The sequence below is a fragment of the Nyctereutes procyonoides genome, unplaced genomic scaffold (assembly GCF_905146905.1).
Source record: "Nyctereutes procyonoides isolate TBG_1078 unplaced genomic scaffold, NYPRO_anot_genome, whole genome shotgun sequence".
NCBI classification, from domain to species: domain Eukaryota; kingdom Metazoa; phylum Chordata; class Mammalia; order Carnivora; family Canidae; genus Nyctereutes; species Nyctereutes procyonoides.
Window position 1 is genome coordinate 12,223,027 of NW_026575041.1, and position 12,071 is coordinate 12,235,097.

At 36.6% G+C, this 12,071-nt stretch overlaps 1 protein-coding gene across 7 annotated transcripts in view; it reads right to left on the minus strand.

The window, feature by feature from the left end:
* The window catches only part of DLG2 (discs large MAGUK scaffold protein 2), an 885,772-nt gene that overhangs the window by 766,827 nt on the left and 106,874 nt on the right, over window positions 1-12,071 (minus strand). For 5 of the 7 annotated variants that reach the window (XM_055320439.1, XM_055320436.1, XM_055320434.1 and 2 more), the window contains exon 1: window positions 1,215-1,526. The exons of the other annotated variants lie outside the window; for them this stretch is intronic. In XM_055320439.1, the coding sequence (XP_055176414.1) occupies window positions 1,215-1,526 (312 nt within the window). Of the gene's footprint in view, window positions 1-1,214; window positions 1,527-12,071 lie in introns of those variants that run through there. 7 annotated transcript variants of the gene reach the window in all.

The window sequence follows — 12,071 nt, forward strand, 5'->3', positions numbered from 1 at the left end:
CAAGGTTCCAAATATCAGGCTCATTTTCAAGCTGAACCAGTTTAATACTAAAATGACAATATATTCTTTATTTAAATCAAGGTACTGAGATGCATGATATTAATTCATCACATATATGCAACTGTATCATTAAGGTTAAGTGATATATGATATTCTTGGAAGTTCATTTTAAAAAACTAATTTTAAAACTAGAATGTTCTCTACACCTCTCTCTCAGATCATAATGTTTCACTCCTGATCAATAGCCATTTCTCACTTCTGCTAAGATTTCATTCAAATCAGGAAGGGATTTTTCTTTTTTCTGCACACAGCTTTTCTTTTTCAATGGATATTTAAGAACTATTACTGTTCTACATTTATGACAGTGATTACAGGTGCACTTTATTTAAAATTTACAGTGTTTACAGGAAGTTGTCTTCCCTCTTCTGGATGAGGGCAGGAAAAAAAAAATGAGCCAATTTCATTTCTGATAAAATGCCAGTAGTTTGGGGCAAGAATAAGCTAGAAATTAAATTAAGGGAATCTGCACATCTGCTTCAGAAATACATTATGGAAGAAGAGAGTTATAGTTTTTAATATAAATAACTATTGCTTCTCTATGAATAAATAAAATGTTTCATTATTTTATTCTAAGTGTAATCATCCTCTAGTTTGCTCCCAATTATTCCTTTTGTTTATAAAATGAATTATTTAGCATAAACAAAATTTCTTCCCTATTACTGAAAAGGTATACAGTATTATAAGAGTAAAATTAGAATAGCACACACCAAATCCCTACTTTCCATATGTAGAAATAAATGCCCTTTTATGATTAAAGAGTTGGAAAGTATCTGATTAAAGTTCATTTTTTCTCTCCCTCAAAGAAATGAAAAGAGGCAAGGCAGGACAAAAAAAGTTAATGATTCGAAGTTGAAGTGCTGCTAAAAGCCTACGTTACAGCATAGTAAAAGCATCTGAGGACCAGAGAAGTTGAACTTGGGGAAAAGTCACTGAGGGAAACTGAGCACAGCATCTTCGGACTTTCACAGACCGCCCAGAGGTGCGAGCTCCAAACACCTGTGAAAATGACAGGTCCTCCAGGCCTACCGTTTCCCAAACAGGCGCACCCAACCAGCAAGGAGGACCCAGCAAAGTTTCCAAACCATGCTACCCTTACACGACTTGCTCTCAGTTTCCCCCGACATTGAAGGGAAAGTCATAAGGAAGAGGCTCACCTGTGTTGGGCTGAACCAACCATGTGCGCAGGCGCAACGCTCCCCACAAGTCCCTTTGCCCTTGGTGGTGCTCGTCTTGTGGGGGCTTTTCCGCACACTGTCCCACAAAGTGACCAGCTTGGTCCTGTTTGAAGCTGGGCCCCCAGGTCCTGAAGAGGGCATGGTCTGAGAATTGTACCCAAGCCCCTGAGGGCTCCTCTGCCAGCCACAGGCGCAGTGGGCATCCCTGAGGAGTGTGGGTGCGCTCCTGCCGGCATCCATCCCATCGGACCCCCGGCTGCAGCTGTGTTGCTTGGTGAGGTATGCGTTCATACTGCACTGGTGCCTACTCTTTCCTTTGGTCAGCTCTGCACAGGAAGGTCTCCTCCCTCACACCCCTTTCTTCCAGGCAGTTGTAAAAGTCTTTTTTTTTTTTTTTTTTTCCTCCCGTGGATCCCTCAGTATCTTTGACAGCTGCTATAGGCGGTGCATCGTGGGAGCAGCGAGAGCAGCTCCGCACAGCATTATCTGCGGGCTGGTAGCTCTTTGTCAATAGATGACTCAACTCACAGAGCAACTTGACAGTATCCCTGCTCTAGGCAGAAGCAATCAATGCTCCACACAGCTGGGCTACAAGACTGTACACTGTGTTACAAGCCCTTTTTGGATGGAGCCCCACAGCAAAGAATACTCTTTGCAATTTGGCATTCTGGCTTTTCCCTCTCCTAGATGAGCCCTACACAAAATACAGACCTCAGGAAAGAGAGCTTCTTATCAGACTAGTAGGACCCTTCTAGGCTGAAACAATACAGGACGGGCAATTTAAGATGATGGGAAAGTTAACCTGTAAAGAAATTTCCAACATGTACAGGAATCACTTAATCTAGAGAGGTATTTGCCAAGACACAGAACAAATCATGAGGTAGCTACGTAAGAGCGTCAACATTAACTCTAAACAACATTAACTTATTTAGGAAAATCACTGAGATCACAGCATTATACTATATAGTCCTTTAAAATTTGGAGGTTTAATTTGTTTTAGATGATGATTATATGTTATAATTCAAACATATATTTTTGTGCTATGAATGATTATTAATTTTTTCTGATTCAAAATAAAGCAATTTTCAAAGTTCAAAACTGATGGGTTGGCTTATTTTAACATAGTTTTTTTCCTTACCCCAAATTATTCTGAGGATTTCCTTTCAAATACTTTACCACAACAAATACATTCACCACAGAGAGAGTCTGCATTTTAAAGTGAAAGACACATCCAACTCTGCCATCCAGTATTTTGCTTTCCACAGACAGAATTTTCAAATTCTTTCACTGGAAAATGAGTGAAATCTATCCAATTTAAAGCAATTGCCTTCCAGAGAGGACATGATTGTTTTAAAATTTTAGTATGATTGCAGACGCCATCCATAGTATTTTTAGTAAAGAGAAAGTCTAATTACTAGAGCATTTAGAATTTTTATTGTGTTTGAAACTTTCCATATTTGTTGCCAAAATGTCTATCCTTATCACATATCCCTGAGGGAACAATTTTGGTTTGATTGGGATATAAGCTGCCATCTATGCAGCACCAGACAACAATGATATAGTCCCAAGATATAATGATTTTATTTAATGACCATGAGATCCACCTTCACACTGCTAGAGTAGTGTAGACATCATTTCTAACTGAATTGGCAAAATTCTTATTTCAAAGGCTGGGATCATAACGCATTCTACATTTCAACACTAGAACTCCCTGGACAAATCATTGCTATGTATTAAAGCCCTGAAAGGAAGGAGTAGGATCTACTCTTCCTATGTATTTCCATAAAAGGGTTATTTTCCAAATTCTGCACAAGGGGTTGCTATAAGTAAATTGCCTGGCAACATAGGCTTCAAAATACCTTTGCCTAGTAATAATGGCCCATATGTGTAAGTTCAAAGGGCAGGCCCTGGATTGCTATTGACCTTTGTTTTTCTTCCCCAAGCACCTAGCATGCAATATGCCCAGTATATAGCAGACTTATAATAAATATACATTTTTGGGATGGATGAATGAATGGTTGGGTGAGTGCATATATGGAAGGAAAGAGACATGCAGGAGCTGAATAACATGCCCTAAGAATAATATTTAGTCCAGCAATGATCCAGAAACTTAAATTATTCCTTTAAGGTTAGCTTTAGTGTTGGTTTTGAGGTGGTAAGGAAATTTGCCAAGAAAAAAAAGAAGACTTGAATTGTTGGTTAGAAATAACAATGGCATTAATGATCTTTGTTCCTGAAAAAGAATCCAGAAATTAAGATCAATATCTAAAACAGGAAAATTGAGGCAAATAGATCATCATTTGATACTCAGTGGGAACAAGGACAGAGTATCAACCGGATCTCTTCTCCTCTCTGCTCTCTCCTCTCTTCTCTCTCTCTCTGTCTGTCTCTCTGTCTCTCTCTCTCCCTTTCTCTCATTTTTTATGCTGGGATCAAGAAATAATGCCTGAAAGAACTTCTAGGTCAAATAAAGCCCTAGAGAATTTCATATTTGTCTGGTGTCACCATGATGCATGGCTATACGATAGGACTTGATGCGATATGGCAATACTATCACCCCCAAATGAGAATGTCAAGAAGTGATAAGTTTGACTCTCTCCAGTCTTATCTAACCATGGATGCTTCTCTAGTCTTTCAGGCAGATATCATTGCTCAAAGGCCCACTGCCATCTTTAGGAAATGCTTGCGCCCTGTTCTCACCCATTTGCCTCTCAAGAATCAATCTGAACAGGAGTCAGTGTGAATCCATTAAAATTCTGTAATGGTGTGTGGAGTTTGCAGCAAGACAGAAAATATTCTGGCTGGGGATTACACAATGATATTATAAATCTTCATAAAGACCTAAATGTGTTATGAATGGGTTGTTTGGAATGAGCTATGTCTTCCCATTACAAGGACAATAGAATTTTTGTTTTACTATCCTCGGTATGTCATTTCTACAGAGATAAATAAACATCATACATTGCATAACTAATTTTACTTTCCTCCAAAGATCTTAAAGACCATAGCAAACTTTTATTAAATGTATTATAAGACTATATATTGGAGTTATTCTTTCACTTTAACATATGTAAAATATACCCAGCCTCCTGCCTTCCCCTTTGCCCCGTTTTTTTTTTTTCTTTTCAAACATGACGTTTGGCTTTCTAAGTCTGATGACAGACCACTTAAACAGATAAATATGTCCAACTACCCCACTGTACTATGAGACAGGCCTACTAATTAAAGATAATTCAATTTGATCAACTGTAATTGGACAATTGTAATGACCATGAGATGACATGAAATTCTGGCCAAAGGAGAATTAGTGGTGCACAAGTACATATCCTACTTATCATTGTGATTTAACATGGGCAGATGGTGCACCGGGTAATGCCTAGATGAGATATATCTTACTGACCTCTCTTTGACCTGACACTGACTCCACAGAACAACCACTAGTTTTAAAGCCAGGGCTTAAAACTAATATCCGCCTTGATTTATTTAATAAAAAAATAAATAGCAAAGATGAATTACTAAATAAATTGTGCCATACTAAAGCACTATGCAGACTTTGTTTCCAGAGAAAAAATTTCCTTCAGGCATCCTCTGCATATGGGAAATGAAAATATTAATTACTAAAGAAAAGCTGAGTGATTGCTAAGGAAGGACTGGGTAGCACAAGCCCTGTAGCAGCTATCAGTAATGTATGAAATAATAAAAAAATAATATAAGGTAATAGTTCAAATTCTTCTTGATTTGAAAAGTGTACACAGTTCATTCCTCTGGCTGCAGATTGGAAATGTTATAAATGCCAACTAATATTCTTCGACATCTAATAGCCCTCAGCCTAGGCAATCTCTAGATTGAAGCATATTCACCTTTGGAACTAAAAGAGAACCAAGAACATTTAAAGTATTTTAGGCCTTAAAATTATTTCCAAAATACTTAAATCAATTTAATTATAATTCTTCTAGGGCAGAAACAAGCAAAAATTAAGAGTGTGCAAAGACACATGCCAAATTGCTATAGAGATTTAACCTGGGCTAAGGATTTAATAGAAAGTGGGAAAAATTTTAAATGTCCCCAAATACATTCTCACTAATGTACTTGGATTTGAGTGGGTATTGATGAAGAGGGGATCGGTCTGAATTAACAAGGATAAAATGTAAAGTGGTTTTCAGGAAACGCAGATTTATTATATTCTAACACATACAGTGACACTGTTAGAGAACTAAGAACACAAGTTATATGATATTTCGTAGAGAATCTGAAAGGAATACTAAAAGAAGGTAATAATCATTTATAATTTACATATTTTAGCAGCTGAATCTCAAAGATGGACTGCACTACTACAGGAATTTGTTTTCATCCTTCAAGATTAACCTGATGTCACTTCTATGAAGCTTTCCAAATCCCCCTGGCCTATTTAGTTGCACTCTACGGTGTTTGCATACTTGTCTGTGCAAATATCTTTCACGCTTGTCTATTTTCCTCTATCACTGTGATGACCAATCCCATCTAAGCTAGCATCATTTCTCTGTAAACCTGGTGAAAGAGCTGTTTAACTTGTCTCTGGCATCTACCCTTACTCCTGTTCATTCTCCCAAAGTGGCAGGAGGGACTTCTGAAATGTGAAAATGATCAGGTCCTACCCAGCTTGAGAGCTGTCAGTCAAGTCCCATTCTCTGAGGGTCTTTATCCCCACAGAAAGAACAGTCTGGAAAGCGGCATACATGGTCCTTAATCATGTCCCGTGTGACCTGGCCTCTGCTGTTCTCACCAGTCCCAGCCGTGCCTCAGGCCCTTGTCCTATCTTCCAACCACACAGCCCTTACCTACCTGCACTTAGTCCCACCTGTAGCCACTGCACATGCTCTCTTCCCCTCTCCACAGATTCATTCCTGCTTACCCTTTCATAGTGTGAATCCCAAGACAACCTCCCAAAATCCACCCCCACAGTGCAATCTAAGAGTAAAGATGGGCTTCCTAGCAACATGGCTCCAAAACAAACCTTCATCCCTGCCAGCTTGCCAAACCTAAACCTCTTCTACTCAGAAATTCTGGAATCTTCCCCACGTTACAGGGCTCAACCCAAATGTCACCTTTACAAGAGAGTATTTCCAGGACAGTGTTCTTCCCCTTTCTGGAGCACGTCATAGCATTCTCTCAGTGAAACCTCATTTTAGCACCTGTGCTTCTTTACTACAACGCTTACAACAACTGTATTAAAATCCGTCATTACGCTATCATTTATTTTGTGCCCTTTTCCCCAAACAGAGTGTAAGTAATGCCCATTAGGGAAGGGAGAAGGCTCTCATTTGTGAATCTGCACTCTCCAAACCAAGTACAAAGTAAATGTTAGTATTATTAAAATAAATCAAACAAGAAAGAAGATACCAAAATAAGCATACCAAAATAAACATTTGGGTCTGTGTTCTTTAAAAAAAAAAAAAGATTTTATATATTCATTCATGAGAGACAGAAAGAGAGAGGCAGAGACACAGCCAGAGGGAGAAGCAGGCTCCATGCAGGGAGCCCATGGGGGACTCGATCCCGGTTCCTTGGGATCACGCCCTGAGCTGAAGGGAGACGCTCAACCACTGAGCCACCCAGGCGTTTGGGTCTGTGTTCTATCTCCCAATGTAAAATGAATAAATAAGCGCTTGAACCTAAAAGCAAAACAAAATAAGACCAAACAAAAAAACCAATGTGCTTTTAAGGCCAGCAATTAAGTGAAACATTCACTATGGCTGAGAAGCCTAAGTGTATTAACTATTTTTTTTTTTTAAGAGATTTGCTAGTGGTCTTCTAATGCTAAGAAATTGAAACAGCTTCTGTTTATTTTAGCAAGATATTCATTCATAAAAGTTGTACTTCCTGACAGCTGGGCTTTTCTTTCAAGCATCCTCAAATTGTTCTCCCTTTATAGATAGATAGTGTAAAAGGGGGAGGGGCTTCCCAAGTCAAAAGCCAGCCAGTGGGAAAGCAGGGAGAGGATTCCAACCTACAGCCACCAAAGTCACACTCCTCTTAAAATGACATAATCCAAAAGGTAGAGTGATTTCACAAGATATTAAAGTGTGTACTAGAGAGCAGAAAGGCAAGATGACATCTTCTCTTCCTCCTACCAATCGTTAGAAAGTTAAAAAAAATCAGCAGCATTATTTCTCATAAACAAGTATCTCTTTTAGCTTCTTTTTTAAAAATTGTGGTAAAAATATACAATATGAGATCTACCCTCTTAACAAATTTTTAAGTATACGGTATTGTTAACTTTAAACACAATGTTGTACAGCAGATCGCTAGAACTTTCTCAGTTTGCTGTTTAAAAATTCTATGCTCACTGAACAGCTCCTCCCACCCCCCATGCCCCTGGCAACAACCATTCTGCTTTCTGCATCTATAAATTTCACTACTTTAGATATCTCATATGACTTGCAAGCATGCAGTATTTATCTTTCTGTGACTAGCATATTTCATTGGGCATAATGTCCTCAAGATCTACCCATGTTATCACATCTGGCAGGATCTTCTTCTTTTGAGGGTAGATAATATTCCTTATACCACAATTTACTTATCCATTCCTCTGTCAATGGACATTTAGGTTGTTTCCACCATTTGGCTATTGTGAATAATGCTTCAATAAACACAGGACTGTAAATATCTTTTTGAGATCCTAATTTAATTTTTTTGGATGAATAGCCAGAAATGGTGTGGTTTGAAATATGGTATATATGGTACACCATATATGGTAATATATGGTAGTTTTATTTTAATTTTTGAAGAAACCTCAATACTGTTTTCCAAGGTAGCTGAACTATTTTGCATTCTCACCAACAAGTATTTTCTGGTTTTTGTTTGCTTGGTTTGATAATGGTCATATTAACAGGAGTGAGCTTTGTCCTTCTTTCTGGAGACTATTTTGGCTATTCAGGGTTTTTTTGTACTTCCATATAAACTTTAGGATTATTTTTTTCTATTTCTCCAAAAAATATATTTACAGAGATTACATTGAATCTACTACTTTGAGCAGTAGGAATATTTTAAAAATGTAAGTCTTCCAGCAGAGGCAGTAATTTTTTTGACATTGGCCATAGCAACATTTTTTATAGATATGTCTCCCGAGGCAAGGGAAATAAAAGCAAAAATAAACTATTTGGACTACATTAAAATAAAAAGCTTCTGCATAGCAAAGGAAACAATCAACAAAACTTAAAGGCAACATGATGAATGGGAGAAGTTATTTGTAAATGACATATCCAATAAAGAGTTAGCATCCAAAATATACAAAGAACTGATAAAACTCAACACATACACACACACACACAAATAATCCAATTGAAAATGGACATGAGACACAGACATTTCTCCAAAGAAGACATCCAGATGACCAACGGACACATGAAAAGATGCCCAACATCACCCATAATCAGGGAAATCCAAATCAAAACTGCAATGAGGTATCACTTCACACCTGTCAGAATGGCTAAAATCAAAAACACAAGAAACAACAAGTGTTTGTGAGGATGTGGAAAAAAGGATGAGAAATGCAAACTGGTGCAGCCACACTGTAAAACAGTATATAGGTTCCTCAAAAAGTTAAAAACCCTATGATCCAGTAATAACACTAACTGGGTATTTACCCTCAAAACACAAAAACACTAATTCAAAGAGATACATACATCTGTATGTTTATAGCAACATTATTACTATAGCCAATCATGGAAGTGGCCCAGGTGTCCATCGATAGGTGAATGCATAAAAACAATGTGGTATAGATCTACAATTGAACAATATTTAGCGATAAAAAAGAATTAAATCTTTCCATTTGCAATGACATGGATAGAGCTAAAGAGTATAGTGCTAAGCAAAATAAGTCAGTTAGAGAAAGACAAAGGCCATATGATTTCACTCATGTGGAATTTAAGAAATATAACAAATGAGCAAAGAAAAAGAGAGACAAATCAAGGAACAGACTCTTAATTATAGGGAACAAACTAATGATTATCAGATGGGAGGTGGTAGGGGGAATGGATGAAATAGGCAATGGGGATTAAGGAGTGCATTTGTTGTGATGAGCACTGGGTGATGTGTGGAATTGTTGAATCACTGTATTGTACACCTGAAGCTAATACAACACTGTATGCTAACCATACTGGAATTAAAATAAAATCTTAATAAACAAAAAACTGTTGTCTCCAATCTATAAACATATTTGTGTCTTTTTCAATTTCTTTCAACGTTTTATAGTTTTTGTCATGTAAATCTTGGTTAAGTTTATTCCTATTTTATTCTTTTTGATGCAATTGTAAACGACATTGTTTTCTTAACTTCCTTTTTTTTGAAATATTTTATTTATTTATTTGAGACACAAACACACACACACACACAGAGAGAGAGAGAGAGAGAGAGAGAGAGCATAAGCAGGGAGGAGGGTCAGAGGGAGAGGAAGAAGCAGACTCCTCGCTGAGCAGGGAGTCTGACATGGGGCTCAATTCCAGGACCCTGAGATCATGAGCTGAGCTGAAGGCAGATACTTAACTGACTGAGCCACCCAGGCACCCCTTGTTTTCTTAACTTCTTTTTCAAATTTTTAACAGTCAGTATTGTATATTGATTTTGTATTCAATTTTTGTATTGATTTTTGTATATTGATTTTGTATCTTGCAAATGGTTTGTGTGGAATCTTTAGGATTTTCTATATATGAAATTATATTATCTGCGGACAGAGATAAATTTGCTTATGTCTTATTTTTCTTGCCTTTTTGCTCTGGTTAGGATCCCAGTACAACATTGACTAGAAATGTTGGGAATGGACATTCTTACCTTGTTCCTGATCTTAGAGGAAAAGCTTTTAGCTTTCCCCCATTGGATATGATGTTAGCAATGAGTTTTTCATATATAGCCTTTATTGATATAATTTCCTTCTTTTCCTAGTTTGTTGAATGTTTTTCTCATGAAACAGTAATGAAATTTGTCAATGCTTTTTCTGCATCTATTGAGATAATCATGTGATTTTTATCCTTTATTCTGTCAATGTGGCATATTACATTAAATGTGTTTTGTATGTTCAACTATCTTTGCATCTCAGGGATAAATTCTATATGGTCATGGTGTATGATCCTTTTAATGTGCTGTGGAACTCAGTTTGCTGGTATCTTATGGAGGATTTCTGCATCTACTTATCAGGGATATTGGCCAAAATTTTCTTTTCTTGAGCTATCTTTTTCTGGCTTTGATAACAAAGCAATGTTGGCCTTATAAGATCAGACTGAACGTGTTCCATCCTCTTCAAATTTTTGGAAGAGTTTGAGATGGACTGGCCTTGATTTGTTTTCAAATGCCTGTTAAATTTCACTCGGAAAGCCATCTGGACCTGGGCTTTTTGTTGTTGCTGTTGGGAAGTTTTAATTATTGATTCCATCTCCTTACTAGTAATAGGATCTGTTCAGATTTTTCTATTTCTTCATGATTCAGTCTTTGTGAGTTCTTTGCTCCTATGAATTTATTCATTTCTTCTAGGTTACCCAATTTGTTGGTGTATAATTGTTCACAGTACTCCCTATGCTTTTAACTTCTGTAGCACCAATTGAAACATCTATTTTATTTTTTATTTTATTTGAGTCATCTCTCTTTTTTTTTAGTTAATATAACTAATGATTTGTCAGTTTTATGGGGTTTTTTTTAAGTTCTCCATTTCATTGATTTTTTTTCTGTTGTTTCTTGATATTCCATTTTGTTTATTTCTGTTCTAATCTTAACATTTCCTTCTGCTAACTTTGGGTGTAGGTTTATCTTTTTCTAGTTCTGTGGGGTGAACATTTGGTTGTTTATTTGAGAATTGTTTTGTTTTGTTTTTAAATGTAAGCATTTATCACTATAAACTTCCTTCTTAGAACTGCTTTTGCTCAATTCCATAAGTTTTGGTATGTCATGTCTTCATTTTAGCCTTTAATATTTCCAAATTTCCAATTTGCTTCCTTCTTTGATCCATTGGTTGTTCAAGAATGCCGTGTTTAATTTTCAAATACTTGTGGATTTTCCAGTTTTCCTTCTGCCATTGAGTTGTAGTTTCATTCCACTGTAGTTTGGAAATATGCTTGGTATTATTTCAATCTTTTTAAAATTTGTTAAGAAGACTTATGACCTAACATTTGATTTGTCTTGTAGAATGTCTTATGTGTACTTGAGAGAAAAAGGGTATTCTGTTGCTATTGCATGCAATGCTCTGTTATATGTCTAATAGGTCCCTTTGGTCTATCATGCTGTTCAACTCTTCTGTTTCTTCTTTGATATTCTGTCTGGATGTTCTATCCATTAGTGTGGTACTGAAATACCCTACTATCACTGTGTTGTTGTCTATTTCTTCCTTTAGCTGTGTAAATGTTTGCTTCAAATACTTGGTTGCTCTGATTTGGGGTGCATATATATTTATGATTGTTATCTCTTCCTGATGAATTGATCCTTTTATCATTATATAAGGTATTTCTTTATTTCTTTTGACAATTTTTGACTTTGTGTATTTTGTCTAAGTAAGGCCACCCCTGCTCCTATTGGTTACCATTTGCATGGAATATCTTTTTCCATCCTTTCACTTTTAGCCTACATATGTTCTTAATTCTGAAATGAGTCTCTTTTACACAGCATACAGTTTAGCATTCTTTTAAACCACTCAACCACTCTATTATATCTTTTGATTGTAGACTTTTAAAGTAATTATTGATAGGTAAGGACTTACTATTGCTATTTTGTTCATTGTTTTGTCTGTCTTGTAGCTTTTTTGCACCACTTCTTGTTTTCTTTTGTGTTTCATATATATATATATTTTTGTAGTCACATGCTTTCTTTTCTCAT